The sequence below is a fragment of the Ipomoea triloba genome, chromosome 7 (assembly GCF_003576645.1).
Source record: "Ipomoea triloba cultivar NCNSP0323 chromosome 7, ASM357664v1".
NCBI classification, from domain to species: Eukaryota; Viridiplantae; Streptophyta; class Magnoliopsida; order Solanales; family Convolvulaceae; genus Ipomoea; species Ipomoea triloba.
Window position 1 is genome coordinate 21928744 of NC_044922.1, and position 22066 is coordinate 21950809.

Consider the following 22066-nt stretch of genomic DNA (forward strand, 5'->3'; position numbering starts at 1 on the left):
AAAAAAAAAAAAAAAAAAACATGATTTCCATAGGTCACATGTCTTAATCTCCAGTTCGCATAGGTTGGGGGATCTCCCAAGCAATTCCAAAGCAGTAGTGATCTGCTTCCCCCGACAAAAGTTCAAATAATACATGGTGATTACTTGCAGATTTCTTGCAGTTGGGAACGCCTGTGCGGCGACTGCAAAGTCATTAAACTTTAAAACAGTAAAGGAAACAAAAATTAGCCATGAGAAGAACTCTAGCAAGCCAAAAGATTAAAAAAAAAAAAATCTTTGACCACCAAAAGCAAAATTTCCTCGCGGCCAAACAACAAATTAGGTTAGGCCCTATTGAACTACCCGGCAAAATAAAAAAGTGGATATCTTTGTGTACTTGCTTTAAGATGAAGAGAAAGTACGTAGATTCTCGCCGATAACAAATGGCCATCTATGCAAAGAGTCTCAATTGATCTCAGATGAGGCAACAACCATCTCCGTTCAAGCGTATTGAAAACACAAGCACTAGCCAAATCTAAGCGTTTAAGTTTTGGAGCACTGATCTTAAAATTATTGACCCCAACACAATAACGGAACGCAAGCTTCTCAAGATTAGATACAACTCCATTAATTCTATTCTTAAAATGAACATTACGGAAAACTAATGAAGTAACACCAGGAAATACGCCACCAGCATTTACCAGGCAATCAAAATCAAAACCTTCACCGCCCAGTTTCAATTGGGTAATTGTTCGGCACGAGACAATACAAGACGGCAGCCTATACTTTTTTCCACTTATACTGATATTAAGCTCCTCGATGCCATTTCTTGATAGATAACGGCACCAACGATCTAAGTCAGACTGCTGTGGCTTAGGATCTTCCGGGCAGGAAATAACTAAAGTAAATTTCTTAACCGGACCAGCACGGTGCAAGAGAATGTCGTTTATGATGCTCACGAGCGCTACACGTTTATCACCTTCGCATTTTCTGAGACATTTGAAGAAGTGGGTATCGAACACAAGTCGTCCATTGCGCAACCAAACATCTTTCCAGTCAGTCGAGAGTAGAGCAGTTCTGGCAGCATCTGAAGTGGGCAAACACTCTAAAATCTTTTCCTTTACATCGTCTGGAAGCTGACTTATCATATCCTTTCTTGCAGCCGATGTGGTTCTGCTACGGCGATAACTAGCCATTGGATCCAAAACAACAACCCTAGCTTTCTTGTTCCAATTGAGCATATATATCGGATTCCTGTTTCATATATTCTTAATTTCTTATGGGATATTTCTACCAAAAAAAAATTTGTCATATGGGATATTGGCAAATTATTGCATGGACCATGAGCCACACAGCTGTGTGGACCAAAACTAAAAAGTACATTATTTTTGTACTGAAGGGATATCGTGATACAGTAGGAAAGTAGTAGCTAGCGTTGAAATACATCCGTGTACGCGTATTTTGCTCTGATTTCAAATTTACAACTGGACAATTGTTATGATTTATCAATGTGTGGATAATTAACAATATGGCGTGTCAACCCTAGGTTATTATATATATATATATATATATATATATATATATATATATATTTATTTATTTATTTATTTATTTATTTATTTATTTATTCTGGTGAGAACAATTCTTTAGATGTGGATGTGAAGACAAATCTAAACCATTGATCTGCAAGATCTGATGGATGAGAAATCAAGTAAAAAATGAGCGGGGTCATTTTCATAAATATTATAAACTTTTAAAATGAGCGGGTTCATTTTCATAAATATTACAAAATTTTGTTTATTTCAACTGTTAGATCTACTAGATCAATGGTTTGGATTTATCCTTATGTTCTCACCTGGGACATGGTTCTCACCTGATTAAGGACCTATATATATATATATATATATATATATATATATAGTGTCATAATTAGGTGTGGTCGCGCCTTAACATACGGTCAGTGCGGTCACACCACTATGTATACAAATATAGACCGTTTAATGTTAGAAAATGCACAACACAAATATATACCATTAGGTACGCATCACCAAAAAACACACCACAAGGTATGCAAATACAGTCATTATACCGTGGACCATGGTCCACAATNGTGGACCATGGTCCACAATATAATTTGCGATGCAAATATACACCACACAGTGTTAGGAAATGCACCATTAGGGACATGGGAGTTATGGTGCATTGTTTTGGGTGTGCGATGTGTTTTTTGGTGTTTTTGTGTATTTTTATTGTGGTGCATTTTCTAACACTGAGTAGTGTATATTTGTATACATAGTGGTATGTTTCGCACCGACAACACGAAAAAGCACGGTCACATTTGAACAGATTTCTATATATATATATATATATATATATATCCCCTCCACAGGGTCCACAAAAAATCTTCACTTTTACAAATATTTTTTTACAAATATTTTTTATTAACAATCACTCTTGCAAATTAATTTTCTTATCTCTCATCTCTTCTCTTCAACTTAGTCTCTCTCTTCCAATAACCAGCAAAAAACCTCCAAAAAAAAAGAGCCTCTAATGAGGTGGCTATATGCATAAAGCATCCTTTTTCTTTAATTATTTAAGAGACATAAAAGTCCTTTTGATCTCTTCGACAAGAATTGTAACATGAATGGTTATTATACAGTTTAGACAGTACATGAACTTGTGGTTAATCGAGATTTCTTTTTCCTTTTAAATACTACTAATTATTTGAATTTTAATTTTAAATAAAACTAAAATATAAATTTAATAAACATATTAAATTTCGTATTTTAAAATTTTTATTTAAGCTTTAATTTCTAAAGTATTTCAGCTTTTATTTATATATATATATATATATATATATATATATAAAGAAGAGCTTACACTTAGTTTTACCAAAATTAAAGTGAACTTTTGAAGTACTAAAGTGGATTGCTAACTTATATATAGTCCTAGACTCCTAGCATGTCAAGGTTTTATTTTTTGTTTTTTTTTTTTAATAATGTTTTGAATCATGAACCTTCCAATTTGAACTAATTTGAACTACAACCAACAGTTGATGGTTCGCCAAAAAAAAGTTTATTGAGATCATTCCAGCCAAGCAAGTTCGTCAAACTGTTTACATATTAATTACAAAATTATAAATTTAAACTCCAAAGAAAGTTGTATACTCCTTCCAGCGTGCCTGAATATATGTGATATTCCTAACTACAGTTTGCGCAGTAGAAGCGGAGCGCCGCACTGAGGCTGCAGAGTTATAACAGTTGTGGGGGCGTGTGCATACGATGGGGAAAGCTCAAAAGAGTAATGCTGCAAAATCATGGCCATCACCAGTTTTGCTTCAAGCATTGCGAAGTTTAGCCCAACACATATTCGAGGTCCTCCGCCAAAGGGGAGGAACGTTTGCTGCCCTTGGGTTGCCTTTGACACTCCTTCACTGAATCTTTCTGGCTTGAACTCTTTTGCATCATCGCCCCATATCTTCTCATCATGATGATTTAAGATCACTGGCATTAGGATAATAACTCCGGGGGGAAGTGTCAGGTCCCCAAGCTTAGTTTCTTGTTTAGTCCTTCGAGCAAGCGACACTGCAGGTGGATATAGCCTCAAAGATTCGTTTAGAATCATTGTCACCTATATTTGACCATGTACACATTTAGTGTGGAGATTCAAAAAACTGATAATGAAACTATACATTTATGTTTTATGGAGTATATATTATATGCATTAAATTTACCAAACTGTTTAATGCACTTACACTTTTCAAACGATTTAATCCATCAAGATCAGGTTTATCTTTGCCATATAGCTTGAAAACCTCTTCTCTAGCTCTTGTTTGCCATTCTTGATGCCTACTCAATAAGATCATAGTCCAAACAAGCAACACAGAGGTGGTCTCTTGGCCAGCAAAATAGAACAGCTTGCACTCTTCAATCACCTCTCCCGTGGTCATTCCAAAATCCCTATTTCCTTGTTTTTCAATTTCTTTAAAATTGGATTCCAATAATATGCCCAATAGATCATCCTTACTACCTTCCCCTGCTTTCATTGCCATCACTCTCTTGTCAATTATACACCTAATTGATGCTTGAACTTGCTTCTCAATTTCCTTCATTCTTCTGTTCCTCTTAGTTGGTAAGAACCTGCATCAATAATTCACTAACTCAAAAAACCACAACTTCTTCAATTATCAAGCTAGAAACATAAAAACAGCTCTGGGGGCATAATTCATGACCAATCCAAAAATATTTAGACCCTGCTTGATAAATGGTTGTTAGCTAATTGGGTTAGAATGTATGATTAATTGATAAATGATAACATTAGCTTATTGTAAAAAGCTGTTTGATAGATTAGCTATTAGTTAATAGCTATTTGGTATAATTTCTTTTCTCAAAAAGCTAATTGAAAAGGCTACTTTAAGTAGCCTTTTGAATTTTAGTATTTTGAAATTACAAAAAGCTTATTAACCAAAAAACTAATAGTGTTCAAATAAGCCAAAATTGACTGATAGGCTGATTCTTTACCAAACAGGGCGTTAATAGCTTTTTTGAAAACGGGCCTTAATAGCTTTGTTTGGCTAGTGGTTGCGAAGTGTGATTCAATGGCAAAGGCAATAAGAACGCGCCTTCAAAACTGGAGTGCAATCCTTTTTAAATCTAAAAAATCAATTTCATTTTACCTCCATCCCGGGATATATATTGAGCGAGAAACTTCTATTATATGCTCGGCCTGTTCCTTTTGGAGTTCAAATATTTTCCTTCCTTCTTCATAGTTACTTCCAAATGCGGTTCGCGAAATTGCATCACTGCTCAACTGTTGAAGATGAGGCCACACATCTACCTCGGCTAAACCTTGGTTGCCTATCTTCTTTTCCCATTCGCCCAACATTTCGATACAGCTCAAGTAGAAAGCCGGTATCATATGCTATATATATTTTAAGAAAATGGTAAAATGCAAACTTATGAACAATATAATTCATGATTTTAGAACAAAAGCAAATTAAAATGAAATGACAGTTGGGAAAAAACGATGAAACCTTTAACTTCTCCATATGAAAGGCTGGATTGATGATTCTTCTGTGTTTGGACCACTTATCTTCTTCGTAAGAAGCAACTCCTTGGGCTAACAATTTGGTGAGGGGATTGGAAGGAGGCTTCTGATACACAGTATGCTTAGTTAAGACATCCCTGATGAGTTCAGATTCCTTGATGAATACCACTGGGTTTGGCCCAAGCCATATAAACGAATTTTCACCTACATATGTTTCCAGTTACATAACTGTTAGTCTTTTCTATTATGTATACATATAGAGACAGTACTCTGACTCTTCGAGTGAGGCTATTTTTTTCTTATAAATGTAACCTGCAAGAAAAAAAAAATAACTGTATGGGATGTTTAACAAATAGTTGATAGTTAATAGTCATTGAATTAGCTGAAGATATTTGGTAAATTAGTTGTTAGCTGATTACATGCAAAATGGCCTTGTCTAGTGGCACCCGGTTGCACCCCACATGGGAGAGGTATGTTCGAGCCTCAGTGGAGGCGATATTGGTTCTTTGTACTTCATTTGGTTGAGAATGTAGTTATGAACGGGTACTACATTGTAACAAAATCAATAGTATGCCTAAACTAAAGTACTCCGCAATGTTCATGAACATTATTAAACGAACACTAACGTTCAGACTATGTTTGTTTATTAAACGGGCTCTAAAATTTGTTCAACGAACATAAACAAACGCTTACAGAACACGAACACCTTTTCGTTGGGATTGGTTCTTGTTTGTATATCCTTATTCTATATTCTATCTAACTCCTATTTTGTAGCTACTGCACAGCTACTCATTTATGTAGGAGCGATAAATGTTTTAATTCTTTTTGCTGTGATGTTCTTGAATGGTTCAGAATATTCAAATGATTTTCCTCTTTGGACCCTTGGAGATGGTATTACTTCACAAGTTTGTATAAGTCTTTTTATTTCACTAATTTCGACTATTCTAGATACGTCATGGTACGGTATTATTTGGACTACACGATCAAACCAGATTATCGAGCAAGATTTGATAAGCAATAGTCAACAAATTGGAATTCATTTATCAACAGATTTTTTTCTTCCATTTGAATTCATTTCAATAATTCTTTTAGTTGCTCTAATAGGTGCAACCCAAGTAGTCGAAAGCGAGCCCCATCGACTAGCTTAAGCACCCTATTGCCTAGTACCGTGAAGAGACAATGAGAGTAACGGGACTGCTGAACCTGTCTACATAATCTCATTATTTTTAAAAAAAAAAATATTGGGAAGTGTTCCGGAGAAAATAATTTATTTGTCTCAAAAAGTTGATGGAAAAAGTTGTTTTGAACAGCTTTATGAATTTTAATATTTTGAAACAATAAACTGCTAAAAAAACTAATTAACCAAACACTTGACCAAGTCAAACAGTTAATAGTGGTGAAACACTGAAACTAACATGTCAAAATTGGCTAATAAATTCGCTTCTAAGAAAATGATTATGCTCCAATCCACGTTCACATAGCGATAATACTAAAGCTTAGAATGAGGCAACACGAAACCTAAGCTTGTGAAACATACCATTTTTTTGGATGGCATCAGTGAAGAAAGGAAGTACTCTTGGGGATATGTCATCTGAGAGATTCATTGGCTTGGACTTGGCCTCTTTGGTGCTCTTGATTACCTGGTTCAGGTCCCCAAAGATGAACTTATATTTGTTCCCCTTAAGGCCTTGCTGCCTCAGGCACTTCTGCAATTTTCTTGGCCTAAACCATGCCCAGTTAAGCACTCTCCATAGATACACCAAGAAAACAACAGCTAAAGAAACAGCTGCGAGACCAAACACCATCTCCATCTCTACTGTATGTGTTCAGATCAGCAGAAATGTTTGTTGGAATTGAAATCTCTTCTTACTTTCTGGATAATTGAAGAGGAAGGGCCTGAGGTTAATTTATATACACACACAACCAGTAGAAGCTGATCTCAGCCACATTTATCAAAAAGCTACTGGACAATTTTATTTATTTTTAGAAATAAGTTAGAGTTAACTCCACCAGAGGTCCTTTGTCTTTGATGACAATTTCAAATTTAGTCACATACTATCGTTTTTGTCATTTAACATTCCAAACTATTATTATTTGAACATTTTTAGTCTTTCTCATGACTTTTCTTATTTTTAGTAAGGACATTTTGGTCTTTAATTTTTATTAATCAAAATTTTCAACCGGTTTTTAGTGAATTCCTAAACCAATTAAATCGGTTGAAATCGAAAAAATAACAAAAGAAAAATATGAAGAGACAAAAATGCTCTTACTAAAAATAGGAAAAGTCTTGAGAAGGAATTGTCCAAAAAATAATAGTTTGGAATGTTAAACGACAAAAACAACAGCTTGGAACTAAATTTAAAATTGTCACCAAAGACAAGAGACCTCTAGTGAAATTAACTCAATAAGTTATATGGCTTGCTTAATTTTTTAAGATTCTTTTAACGCGCTTTTATATATATATATATATATATATATATATATAGTTTGATGATCTCACATTATTTGACTAATTGTTTATTTATTTATTTTTTGCTTAAGAGCTAAGTTTAGCATAGCGGATAAGCGATGACATCTTAAATAATTGTTTAGTGTCTTATATTGGAAGTGTATTTTTTATTTATTATGACTGTTACATTTAGGTTTTTTTTTTATTTATAAAGAAATAAAGATACACTTATTTTTGGCACCACTACACTCCGTATCAAATATAATGTCTACCTAAGAGAATTTTGCTACATTTTCGTACTAATATTCACTTCATTATTAGTTTCATACAGCATTAGCGTATATATTATTATTTATTTAATCATTGCATTAATTTTTATGAAAATATTTGATAAAATTATGGCGAGGACTACTAATTATAAATAACAATGAATCAATGAGTATATATAGATTATTTTTTTCTTTAACTTCATGTAAGTATAATATCAAAGAGTGAATATTAAGAGGAGAAACATTTTTCTCAAAAAAAAAAAAAGAAAAAAAAAAGAGGAGAAACAAAACAACATTTAAAAAATAAAAATTCAAAGAAACCCAAAGTCAAACCACTTTCTCAAAGTCTTTACAACCAAGAAGGAAAGAAAGGAAATGCCGAAGGCAACAAAAGAAATGCAAAAAACACTAAATTTTGGATTTATCCAAAAGGTATCACTATTAAGCCATCTTATAATAAGAGCATAAATGAATGCATGATCCAAAATGTGTCGTTGTTAACGAAACAAATCGTTAAAATTAATTTGAAAGTTTAAGATTAAATGTAACAAAATTAAATTAATTATTTGTGGTTGATCTATTTTCAAATTGTAATTAATCGTGGTCTGAAAGAACCATTTGTGCTTCTTCAATTATCAAATTTTAATTAACTGTGGTCATTCCAAGAAGATTAGTGCTGGTTAAATTTTGAAAGTTAAAAAATTATGGTGATTATTTTGATCACTAATAGTAACAATTTAAAAATCAAAAATCACAATTAATTAATTTAAAAATTTATAACTAAACATAACAAAATTATTATACTTGGAGGACTTCATTCATGTATGTGTCTCCTTTTAATTAAAGAACAATATTTAAGAAATCATTCCTGCATTTTATATATTTAGTATGTATGTGATGTTTTGTTTGCTTTCGTTGTTCTCTTGAGTAATATCATAACATGTGGCACTGTGGCAGTAGGGTCTGTGGCGGTGTGGCCTGACATGCATCAACCTTCTAGAATTTTTAAATGCATGTGGCCGGACAGAAGTCAACGACAAAAACAATAGATGTTTTAAAGTAACTAGTATTTTCACTAATAGATTTGTTATAATATATTAAGAACATTTAAATCGTTATATAATTATATAAATTATAACATCAAATATTATATAGTGTAATTGAAAATATGTTTTGTATTGATTATGTTTTATGATGTTATTTTTGTTTGAATTCGAGCAAATAATTGCTTAATTAATAATGTGTAGATGTATGCATGCGGTGCTAGAACTTTAGAGATTTTATATATCATTATTTAGGATTTTTATAAATTGGGCAAATATGCTCGTTCTCTAGTAACTCATTTATAGGAACCAATTACTATTCTAATTCATATTTATGGAAGATATATTTTTGTGTAGATATATAGCAATTTTTCCATCTTGGAAAAAATATAATATCACTTGTTATATTTACACATTATTGAAAACCTCTTTGTAGTGACATTCGTAGTAGCAACACAATCTTGTACATCATCGTCTAGAACTAACAGTCCTTTCTGGCCATCAAGATGGGTGACTCGAGAGAAAGCCACGTACAATTGACCGTGATTAAAGACTAGTTTTTCAACAATAACACAACGTGAGTTAGTGTTCGGCTCTGCTTTTGTTGATAGTCATGGCATATGCAAGCATCAATGGAAATTATTTATGCTGGAACTTGAAGAGCAATATCGTATAAGAAGGAGTGAGAGACATTCGAGAGATAAGAACTTTGGTTCCTTCATGTGTCCTATTAATTATTTTTGCTTCAACAATGTGATCTGCCAGTCATCACCACGTACCGTTATAAAGACCAAGAGAATGGTCTATCTTCCGCAATAACATAATAGGTGCACCGACCTTTAATGTCAATGAATGATATATTAAGAAAATCATACAATCTCAAACTATTTAAGAATTTAGGAGTGTGTACTTCTAATAGATTAAGAAAATTTTGGTTGGCCGTAGAGCGTTGATATTCTATGGACAAATAACTATTGGAAAGAATAGCATAAAATGACATTTTAGTGGCTATTTTGTGGTAGAAATATATGTGTGGTCCACTTCCAGTTTGGGTCGGGTCAAAGTGGATTCGGGTTCTTCGTAGTTAGACGAAGAGAATGATATATTATACGCTGAAACGGATAATGGGTGAATGAGAAATTGGTTCTCAAAGTTGATCCATTTGAGTTGGAAAATGGAGGGAAAAAGCTTTCAAGTAGCTTTTGTATGGGATTGGTATGGGAAGTGAGTTTGCACCACTATTTATACAAGAGTCTTTTTAAGGCTTATTGAATTGTATAGCATAGATGATCTGTCTCGCACGCAGGGGGGTTGCAAATCAAATTCCAAAATAAACTTAAAAATGCTTGACTCGTGTGCGTCAGCCCTGGAAGGAGGAATACAATTAAAAAAGTAGAGAAAATATATATTTTATTCGGAATTGTATTACCATATTTTAATGTATAATTGTAGTACGAATAGGAATTGTATTACCATATTTTACAATATTGTGAAAACCTTGATAGTATAGGAGTGTTTTGAGCGTGAAGTTAAAATGGATGATTTTGTTTTTATTAATAGTATAGATTACGGTGCAAGGAAATATATGTACTTTATTATTACGATTAGTAATTTTAATCTAGAATTGTATTACTAATAGGAAAGTAGGGAAAAATATATTTTATTATGAATTATATTACCATATTTTAGTGTACAATTGTAGTACGAATATGAATTGTATTGCCATATTTTACAATATTACGCAAACCTTAATAGTATAAAACTGTTTTGGGCAGGAAGTTTAATAGTATTGCAGTACGAATAGGAATTGTATTAACATATTTAACAATATTACGTAAACCTTAGTAGTATAGGAGAGTTTTTTGCAGGAATTAAAAGGGGGGATTTTTTTATTATTATTATTAATAGTATAGATAGATAGTATAGATTTGGGGAATTAAATTTTGGAAGTGTACTAAAATAAGTGATTTGTGTTCTATGAAAGAAAGTTATTGCTAGTAGGTGCGTTTGTAGCTCAATGGATAGAGCGTCTGTTTCCTAAGCAGAAAGTCGTAGGTTTGACCCCTACCTGATGCGTTTAGGTTTTCTTGCACACACTCCACGAATCCCCGACGGCATGGAGGGGTCAGGAATATATATATTCAATAATTATATTATTTATCAAATTTAAATAGTGCAATATATATATTCAATAATTATATTATTTTTCAAATTTAAATATTGCAAATAAATAAATACTCAAAATATTATATAATACTCTAACAATTGGGGGTGTTTGGTAAACTGCTGATAGCTGGTTGGTTTAGCTAGTAGTTGATGACTGATTGCGTTAACTGGTTTGACCAGCTGGTTGTATTAGCTTGTTAAAAAAAACTGTTTGGTAAATTAGCTGTTTACTAGTAGCTGATTGAATGTAAAATGACATTTAAGGGTATGAGTGTATTGTATTATTTCAACCTTTAAATATAACAAGATGATAAACTCTTATTAATAAATAATTATAAAATTTGGATATTATCTATACTTTTTTAAAGACATAAGTTAATTATTTTTGTTTATTTAACTCTTATTAAATTATACTTAGTATTCTAAAATAATTTTTATTACCTATTTATTTTCTATTAATAATAATAATAATAATATTATTATTATTATTATTATTATTAAAAATGGCAAAACCATCACCCGTTTATTATTATTATTATTATTATTATTATTATTATTATTATTATTATTATTATTATTATAAAATAACAAACACACCACCCATTTAAAAGTAAATCCCATTGATTTCAAAGGATAAAATAGTCAATATACCCATTGTTCCCAACCAGCTGATACAAAAAGCTACACTTATTGGCTTTTCAATTTTCAGCTTATTGGCCAAATAAGCCAAGGCCAATAAGCCATTTAACAAACACTTCAAAATAGCTTATTGGTTAGTCAAAACGCTAAACTTGGTTAGATAAGCTAAAATTTGGCTTAAGCTAATAACCAAACACCCCCAATATCTTACGGAGTATTATAATAAAGTATGTATCGTACCTAATATCACTTTTTGCTTTATATATAATGACTTAGTGTTGGTACCTAATATTAGGTGTGTTTGTAGTTTAGTGGATAGAGTGTCTGTTTCTTAAGTAGAAAGTCGTAGGTTTGACCCCTACCTGACGTGTTTAGGTTTTCTCCTACGCACATATCTTCAATAATTATATAATTTCTAACAATATGTTATTATAATAAAGTATGTATCGTATCTAATATCAATTTCTGCTTATATTCAATAATTATATTATTTATCAAACTAGCATTTTCACCCGTGCGATGCACAAAATTGATTTGTTATAATATATTAAAAATATTTGGCTCGTGTAGGGAAATAGTATTTGTTATAGTATTTTTACTCATGCGATATCTTGAGGTACACTTATATTTTAATATTAAGTAAGTATAACTATATTAGGGAAAAATTCATCTAGGAGTAATGGAATAAGCACTTGAGTATTTGTTGATTGACTGTAGAGAGTTGATATTCTCTTGACAAATAACAAAGCATCAACCAGAGTCTTAAAGAGCTTTTCCTTGTCCTAGGGATAGGTCGGATGCAGAGACAAAAACAGACTCAATTACTAAACAATAAAGAGAAATATGAGAAATAGCAAAAAAGAATAAGAAATATTCAATAGTAGAATAGTTATTTTTTTTTTTGAGACTATTTATAGTGCAATTTTAATAATCAAATAACAGCATGTGTTTTATTAAAAATTATGAATTACCGATTCTTTGTCCCCCTCCCCCAATTTTTTCACAATCTTCCTTATATTCATACCCATATTACATTACTCAGTATTTTTTTTTGGAACATTATGGTTGCTTGAATTCCAGATTATTATTATTATTATTATTATTATTATTATTATTACGCAAACCTTAAAAGTATAGGAGTGTTTTGGGCGTAAAGTTAAAATAGAGAATTTTATTTTTATTAATAGTATATATTACGTTGCAGGGAAGTATATACGTACTATATTATTTACGATTAGTAATTTTAATCTAGATTTGCATTACGAATAGGAAAGCAAGAAATAATATATATTGTATTAGGAATTGTATTACCATATTTTAGTGTACGATTGTAGTACAAACAGAAATTGTATTACCATATTTTACAATATTACGCAAACCTTAATAGTATAGGAGTGTTTTGGACGGGAAGTTAAAATTGAAAATTTTATATTTATTATAATAGTATAGATTACGTTGCATGAAATATATGTACTGTATTACGATTAGTAATTTTAATCTAGAATTGTATTACGAATAGAAAGTAGGATTGGATATATTTTATTATGAATTGTATTACCATATTTTAATGTACAGTTGTAGTACGGATAGGAATTGTATTACCATATTTTACAATATTATGCAAACCTTAATAGTATATGAGTGTTTTGGGCGGACAGTTAAAGTACATGATTTTATTTTTATTAATAGTATAGATATAGATTACGTTGCAGGAAATTTATGTAATGTATTGTTACTATTAGTAATTTTAATCTATAATTGTATTACGAATAGAAAAGTAGAAAAGAATATATTGTATTAGGAATTGTATTACAATAGTTTAATGTACAATTGTATACTACGAATTGAATAGGAATTTTATTACCATATACTTTACAATATTACGCAAACCTTAATAGTATAGGAGTGTTTTGAGCGGGAAGTTAAAGTTTAGGATTTTGCTTTTATTAATAGTATAGATATAGATTTAAATAGTGCAAATAAATAAATACTCAAAATATTATATAATAAAGTATGTATCGTACCTAATATCAATTTTTGCTTTATAATGACTTAGTGTTGCTGTGTTGGGATTAAATTAAATATATAAAAAATCATAGATCCATCACTTATCAAATTATAAAAATATCATGCGCATACAGAGAGAACTATACAAAAAAAAAAAAAATCACAAAGATTGAACCTAATTTGTGGGTATTTATAAGCAAACTAAGTGACATCTAAAAGGTAGAGTGCAAAGTGAATTTGGTAGACACAAATTTTGAATTTGAAAATTTTAATTAAATGTAGTCAGTACAACAAATAAATAATGTATTCCGCTGCCCATTTGTTCAAGTTATATAAGATAACTAACATTATATTTGCTTGGAAATATAAAAATTCTCATGTTTGGTTCAAGACTTCAAGTTATGCAATTTCTCTCGGAAATGTAATATAACATTCACATAAGATTTTTAACTATTGCAAGGGAATATGAAATACCTCCATTTTTATAGATATTTTCACATCCCTCGTCTTATTGCTCATTTTGTCATTTTAATCCATTACCTTTATAACACGTTTGGTTCACGGAATGAATTTTGAGGTAATAGGAATGCTATTCCATAAGGAATGGAATAGGCAAGGAATAGAATAGAAATTGTATTCTGTTGTTTGGTTCGCGAAAAGAATAGACTTTAGGAATTATATTAGTGTTTGGTTGGTTTAAGGAATACAAGTGAAATATGTTTTACAAGACATAAATACCCTTATGTAGTAGTAGTAATAATAATAATAATAATAATAATAATAATAATAATAATAATAATAATAATAATAATAATAATAATGTTATTATTAATATTAATATTATTATTATGTAATAATAAAATAAAACTTATAATAATATTAATAACAATAATAAGAAAAAAGGAATAATAATAATAATAATAATACAAAAACAAAATTATATATAAAATAATTATTTAAAAAAAACACACAAATGAGAGTTTTTGATCCCACATTGGTAACTCAAGAAGGAAAACTCATTTGAGCTTCTTTATATAAGATAATCATTGCTTCTAATTTTAAATTAACAACATGATTATGATGCCTTAAAAAGCCAAAAGCTCCATCATTTAAGGAGCCTTAATTGCTCTTAGTTACAAATTTTTTTTATATAAATAATATAGTATGTATATATATATATATATATATATATATGCTGTGGCGTGGTGTCGCAGCCGCAATAGTTATTATATAATTAAAATAAAAATTCGTAAAAGAAGAATGATGAATATAATAAAATAACTATTCCTAAGAGGTCAGGAATAGGTTAATACCAGGGGGCCCTGGTGGTAATAGCTATTACCCTTGTGGTAATAGCTATAGGGCAGGAACAAATGCGAACCAAACAGCGAAATAGGTTATTACTGGGAATGCTATGTCATTCACTACCTATTCCGTGAACCAAACAACCCATTAGTTTATTATTGTTCAAGTTCTTAATTAATTAATTTTAAATCATTTACTTCTATATTTTATCATTGTCTTATTTATTTATTTAAAATTTTAAATTTATTAAAATACATAAAAATAAGTAAACAGTATTTAAGTAAAAATAATCATTATAAAATTAAAAAAAAAAAAACTTTTCAATCAAATAGATTTATAATATATACCTCAATTTTAAATCAAAAGATAAACCCCTAAAAATCTGAATCAAATGTTGTATGGGGATAAACTTATAAATAAATAAAATTCAAAACAAAACCTAATTTGGACTTTCGCTACTTCTCATCGGACTTCACTAGACTGCCGAGGCGCCGACTGTAGACGACCGTCTTCCGTCGACGAATGACAGCGGCAGGCGGCAAAGGAATGCAATTCTGCTGGCTGCTGCAATCTCAGAATTTTTCGTTTTGGCTTTGATTATTGCGGTAAATCCACCACTGTTCTACATGAGTACATTATTGATGATTCTATGTTTTTTTTTTTTTTTTTTTTATTTATAATGATATATAATACGGAATATTATCTATTTTGTATTTCCCACTTTGGTGGGTAAAAATTTCAGATTTTTAAAACTCTTTTTTGTTAGCTTTTTGCCTTTTTGCTAGCTTGAAGAATTGAAGAACTGTACTAAGTACCTGGATTATGGATTTTTGCATTTCTGTATTCTCTTTGACTATAAATTGCATATTGGTTAGTTTTGATAATTTGATTGAAGCCACCATGGAGAGAACTGAGAAGAAGTATTATATGCTATAGTGCTATGCCATCATTTTTATATGGTAGTTTTGTGCATTTCTCAATTCTCTTTATGAATTCATTCAATTCAAGCTAGCTGTCTGCAGTCTGCCAGTCTTTAAAATTTTAATGTACTTGAAATGCTTTTTTTTTTTTTTTTAGAATTTCTTTTTTTTAATTATTAATTCTTTTACAGCTTAATTAATTGGGTTGTATGAAATTTACAGTGTTTTATGGTACCGAAATGGTAGGTAATTGTTGGTTCACTTAGTTGTCTGTTTGTGTTATTGTTGAAAACTTGAGGTTGAGGAGTGAGGGCTATGTGTAAAATGAATGAAGATCTCCTTTACTTTTTGAGACCCTACTGAATAAAAATCATGGCTCCGCCACTGGGTATAAAGTATAAACTGTTTTGTGTAATATCTTTTAATTTTTGTTCATTTGTGTGAAATAAATCTTAATATAATGTGTTTTATGCAAAGTATTTTGAATTCAGTGGCTTGTCTTTGCAAGTATTGACATATTGCCATGTTGTAGTACATGACCAATTTGAGCCTTTACTACATTGCTATTTAATTGAAATTGAAATCTGGAGATTTGATTTGAACTTTAGAAGCTACTTGCCTACTCATTCAATTTAAACATTCAATTAAGTTTTGACTGTGATAACCACTTGCCTTTTGCTTTTTTAATCACTAACTTTCAGTTCATTATATTTAGATTTAGTATATTTAATCACTAAGTTCGTTTTTATGTTTCTTTTGTTACATGCAGCGAGTTGACCGTGTCTGTAGAAGTTGAGAAAGATTGAGCCACAGAGAATGATACGTTCCACTATGGAGGCTGGTGTAGTTCTCAGCTCTCATCCACACCTCTTTACTATGGCACACTTAAAAGCTCAAGGCATGTTTAATGCTTTTCACTGCATTGGAATGGTTCACAGTTACTTCTACATACAAATTTGTGAAATAGCTTGTACTTCCTGTTGACTAATTGAAAATTGTAAAACATATATACTGTTTGACGTTTAGCATATTGTTTCAGTCTAGCATTCTTCAGCATGACTTTATTTTTTCTTTTCTGAGTTTTCTCATTCGTTTTACATTTTGTTTATAACCAGGCAAGCAACCTTTGCATAATCTTGATTTCTGTCGTTCATCATCGACTAAGCCACGTGTTTCCCTTAAAGCAACCTCAGAATGCAGTAGATGGCATTTTTCAACGTCAAAGGTGCCCTTTTTATCTTATAGGAAGAAAGGGTTAACCGTTCTTTCCTGTGACCAATATGTGAATGACCATGTGAATGTCAAGGCGGCTTCTGCTGAGTCTCTAAACTTTGAACTCTCTATGCCAATGCTTAATGAAGAGAAAACTGCTGATACCTCTCATGATTTCAACGAGTATAAATCCTTGCATCAGCAGAGACCCAAGGCATTTAGAAATTTATTTTTGAACTTTGTAAGGGTGGGTTCAGTCATTGATGATGCTGCTGAATCTTTTTTCAAGAGTGAGATACGCAGGAGGCTTTTTGTGACTGCTGTCTTGATCTTAATTAGTCGTGTGGGGTACTTTATTCCTCTTCCTGGATTTGACAGGAGATTGATTCCCCATGACTATCTTGGCTTTGCCTCAGGATCTATTGGTAAGTCATTGCTGTTTCTCTCATGCTGATGCTTTACATGGGGTACCGTTATTATCACTTACAAAATCATTTGATTAGCCAAGCTAAGCAATTATAACTTCTTCTTTTTTTTCCTGAATTAATTGAATGAATTCTCTTTTACCATATATCATTCTCTTACACTGAAAGTTAATATGTTCCATTTCCATCTAGAAATTGACAATTTTAGAGTCCTTTGCAGATGAATTTGGTGATAACTCACAAGAACTTAAGCTTTCTCTTTTCAGCCTCGGAATAAGCCCTCAAATTGGAGCATCTATTCTCATGCAGGTTAGGAGTTGACCTCACTTTAGAAATAGGGTTCTAAATGGTTACCTGAATGTTCATTTCTTTTCATTTTTAATGGTTTAATGTTTTTCTAACCCTTCTCTTAGCAAGCTTGTAATTTGTGATATAGTTATTATTTGGGTGTAAATAACTTGTTTGATTCAGTGCTAAATAATGTCTTCAGTTGAGTGGTGGAAGATACTCCCTATTCTCATGTATGGACATAAGAACATAAGCTTATTTGATTAGTTCATTGCTGAATAAGCAAAATGGTTGGGTTTTCCTTTGTAAAGCCCTTTTGGATGCGTTCTGTAAATTCCAAATACCTACTTTATAATAATCTGAGAACTGCAATTTTTCTTTTGCTTAGATACTTTGTCATATTCTTCCTTCCTTGGTCAAACTGCGAAAAGAAGGCATAGGTGCTCAGGAGAAGATCAAGAGCTATATGTGTGTCTAGTTATCCATTTCAGCAGTGAGACCAGTTTTTGTTCACTATCTGTGGATAACTTTATTTTAATTACTCTGAACGGATAACAAGCTTACTAATTTTGATTATGTTTCAGATGGTGGATTGCACTTGGTTTTTCAATTTTTGAGGCTTTGATTCTTGCCTTCTATTCTCTTCCATATTCCATATATGCAGCGAGTCAGAGGTATTATTATTGAAGAAGTTTAAAGCAATTCCATCTTACTTTTTATGTAACATATTATTTATAGGTATCTGACCTTGCAGTATCTGGTTTAATATTGCTATTTTGGTGTTTTATCTCTGTTGAGGTTTCATCCAAATGTAGTTTTCTTATCATGTTCACTGTGTTATGCAGCACTCCTATGCCCATTATAGCTTTGTGCTCATGTGCCAAAATTGTTATATATCTTTATTTGCACATCTCTTTTCTGTCTATTAATCTCTAAGAAAATATCTATTTCATCCCCCTTTTGTAACCATGATATATTGCAGGGCAAAGCATGTGATGGTGACAACTTTACTATTGGTGTGTGGTGCACTGACTATGACATGGATTTCTGACAAAATATCAGAGTACGGGTTTGGTAAGTCTAAAAATTTATGAACTCTTCGTAGAGCAGTCTAGTGCTCTAGCAAAAGAAGCATTACTCCATAAAGAGTGCCAAGTGCCAACATGCCAAAATTGCATTCAATTGGAAACCATTATATAAATAAATGTAGTTCACGGTTACTTATGATTATTTCTTCTACGTTGTGTATTCCTTGAGCTCTCTGACTATTAATTGATGGATCAGGTCAAGGATCAACTTTGATTATATGCGTGGGGATTCTTACCGGCTACACAGATACATTGTACAAGATGTTAAATGAACTCTCAGGTGGCTGGCAATTTATTTACTTTATATATGTTTGAACCATTGCCTTGATACAGTGATGCTCTTCTAGTCTTTGACTTGAACTTGGATTTATGATGGAGAAAACCTTTAGCCTAAGCTACAATTCTTAAGCTATTGAATAGGGTTTTAATGTTTATTTCAGGGGCATTGTAGATTGTTCTGCTAAGTAACATGTTGAATAGTAGGGACTAGGGAGTCGAAGTTAGGGAATTTATTTTAGGAATAAAGGATAGATTGGTGGTGATTTTCAGATTTTCAGTTTCTCCTATGATTCTGTTTCTTGACTTTCAGCTTCCTGATTTTGAGAAAAGAATTAAGCTTAATTAGCTCTTTCCTTTATTAAAGTAGTTTGTCTATATGCTGCTGTAATCACCATCCTTTTGTTTTCAAGTAAGAATTTCAGAATTTCTTCATAACGCATGAAAGAAACTTCTCTTTTCTATTATTAGGGGAAACCGGATGAGCTGTAAATATGTATGATTTCTGTGTTAATGTGAATTGCTTGGATTAACCATCTAACAATCTTGTTTTTGTCTATTAACCTTTTAATGCTAAAGTTCATGAATTTTCTTCCCCCTCCATTGCAGGAAGTGCTGCTAGCTGGTTGCCTTTTATACTTGCAGTAATTGGAGTTTTTACATTGGTTACCATATGGGCTGTTGTTGTGACTGAAGGTTGCAGGAAAGTTGAGCTGCATTATTATGGCTCCAGACTTGCTTCGGCTGCTAGGTGATCTTATCTTTACTATCCTTACGATTGACATTTTGTCTGCCTTCTCACCCTCTGGGTGAGTTAAAGGTTTCAATATTCTGGGGACAGGAAGCTGGACATTAGGATTTTTTTCTATAGAATTAAGTAGAAACTAGAAATTAGGTTTTCCATTTTTATTGGAGATAACTATTGATTGCATAGGAGTAGAACTGTAGAAGATCTAGATACATGGAATACTGTCAATTTTGTTAATATTATTATAACATTGATATTAACGGTGAATCTTGTGCAGAGACAATTCTCCAGATACTGAGGTTGAGCATTATATACCATTCAATATAAACCCAGCAGGGATGCAACCCATTCTTGCTACCTCGTATCTCTTTGCCTTCCCTACAATTGTTGCAAGGTTATCTTTTTTGCTACCGACTTTGATGATTGTTAGTATAATATCTATTACGCAATAGACTATGTAAAGCTTATGGCGTAAATTTATTTAAGTTTGTTTTTCGCAGAATCTTTGGTTCACGGTTTTGGGAACATGTCAGCGATGTTCTGAATCCTGGAACTTCTCGTGGAGCAGGGCCATGGGTTTACTACACATTATATGCATTCTTTGTCTTTCTGTTCAATATATTTGACATAGTAAGTTCCTTAATAATTTTCTGATTTGCAAGTTATAAGAAGATTGCTTTCTGCATAACACTTTCCATACTTGCATTAATGTCGGTTAGATTCAATCATTTCAACAATTACGATGCATGTTTTGTTTGGTATATCAAGACTGTATTCCACCTTATATTCTACAATTAGAAAAACAGAATGTGACTTGAAACTTGTTTCAGGCCAACATGCCAAAGGAAATTGCTGATTACCTAAATAAGATTAGCGCCAGAATTCCAAATATAAAGCCTGGAAGAGCCACAATTGAATACTTGAAAAAGATCCAGGCATCAACTCGGTTCTGGGGTATCCATATAGATGAACTTTTTTACTACCCCCCCCCCCCCATATATTCCATTTTGATTTAAATGTGCTGAATGCTCTGCAGGTGGTGTCTTGCTAAGTATATTGGCTACTACATCTACTATTCTTGATCATTATTTACGCCAACTAAATAATGGATTTTCCGTGGGATTTACATCAGTTCTAATAATTGTAAGTTTGTTTACATCCCTCATGTTTGCTGCCATCTCATGTTTCTTGAAATGCCTTCCCCTTATTTGGTCATTTCTTAGAGATTTCTTGAAATGCCTTCCCCTTATGTTTACGCCATCTCATATTTACGCCTTCCCCTTATTTCCTCTAATGGAGATTTGTTTTCTTAGAATTAATTTGACTGCAGCCATTCTCGAATTGTGTGCTCAAACAAGGATTTCTTCTTTTCCATAATCACTTTTAAGTACATATTTTGAAATGACCGTCACTAAAACAAATTCAGGATCAATTAACCGTGTTTTGGATTAGGCGAACCATACATCCCTTTGTGCTTTGCTAACTAGACTTCTTATTGATTACTGACGTCTTTTTCCCAATTATATTTTGATTCCCTCCCCCTTTCTAGGTGGGATCAATCATCGAACTGAGACGATCTTATCAAGCATACAATGTAATGCCCAGTCTAAGTAAGGCACTGAAGCGATATGGAGTATAAGATCTCAATGGGGGCTTTGTTGTGATCAACGAGCAAATTCAGGGTATTCTTAACTGTGAGTACTAGATCTGCTTCACCTACACAAGTACCTTGGATTTCTGCAGCTTCTTAGCCCATCTGGACCCCCAGAAGCAAAAATGATTGCTTAAGAATAACAATTACTTGCAAAATCATATACGCCAGAAGCAAAAGGGGCGGAAAAGCGAAACATAAAAAAGAAAAGAAAGAAATGTAACTTAAATCTGGGATTAGCAAGGGACTTGCAGTAATGTATCATATTTTATTGTTAGTTTCGTTTCTTCAAATTATTTGTAGAATGTTATATTGTACTTTGATGAGTAGAGCAAATGTGTTGTAAGAGTAGGATTCATTTTAATTGACATTCAACATATGTTGATATCTTTTGAATTGAGAAGAGTATGGAAACATCACTTTTTTGGTTAATTTCGCTTTTTGTTCTTTAAATAGACATTAATGGCTAGTCATTCATTTATAAGGATGAGTCGTGTTGCTCCCACAATGCATTCTAATTCATCTTTTGTTCTAGGGATTGCCCCTCGAATATTC

General features: G+C 31.9%; 3 protein-coding genes and 1 non-coding gene across 4 annotated transcripts in view; 2 read left to right on the top strand and 2 right to left on the bottom strand.

Moving 5' to 3' along the window:
* LOC116024333 (F-box/FBD/LRR-repeat protein At1g13570-like) overlaps positions 1-1175 on the bottom strand; it is a 1577-nt gene extending 402 nt beyond the window's left edge. The window contains exons 1-2 of the mRNA XM_031265228.1: positions 377-1175; positions 145-182 (exon numbers count right to left, since the gene is read on the bottom strand). Coding sequence (XP_031121088.1) covers positions 145-182; positions 377-1175 — 837 coding nt within the window. The remainder of the gene's footprint in view (positions 1-144; positions 183-376) is intronic.
* A 1856-nt stretch (positions 1176-3031) lies between these two features.
* Positions 3032-6909, bottom strand: LOC116024603 (cytochrome P450 CYP72A219-like). The gene is made up of 5 exons (XM_031265536.1): positions 6563-6909; positions 5012-5229; positions 4655-4899; positions 3734-4118; positions 3032-3609 (listed from the first exon to the last, which is right to left on the bottom strand). The coding sequence occupies exons 1-5, from the start codon at positions 6834-6836 to the stop codon at positions 3184-3186; spliced, it is 1548 nt and encodes a 515-aa protein (XP_031121396.1). The 5' UTR covers positions 6837-6909; the 3' UTR covers positions 3032-3183.
* A 3880-nt stretch (positions 6910-10789) lies between these two features.
* Positions 10790-10862, top strand: TRNAR-CCU. The gene has a single exon. It is a non-coding gene; the product is annotated as a tRNA-Arg (tRNA).
* Positions 10863-15331: 4469 nt separating this feature from the next.
* LOC116026295 (preprotein translocase subunit SCY2, chloroplastic) lies at positions 15332-21943 on the top strand. Its single transcript, XM_031267776.1, has 14 exons — positions 15332-15508; positions 16593-16721; positions 16939-17460; positions 17681-17769; positions 18137-18216; positions 18333-18422; positions 18731-18822; positions 19033-19116; positions 19722-19863; positions 20138-20254; positions 20361-20490; positions 20691-20814; positions 20897-21003; positions 21410-21943. Exons 2-14 carry the CDS (start codon positions 16640-16642, stop codon positions 21497-21499), a joined length of 1749 nt encoding a protein of 582 aa, XP_031123636.1. The 5' UTR covers positions 15332-15508; positions 16593-16639; the 3' UTR covers positions 21500-21943.
* Positions 21944-22066: the final 123 nt, after the last annotated feature.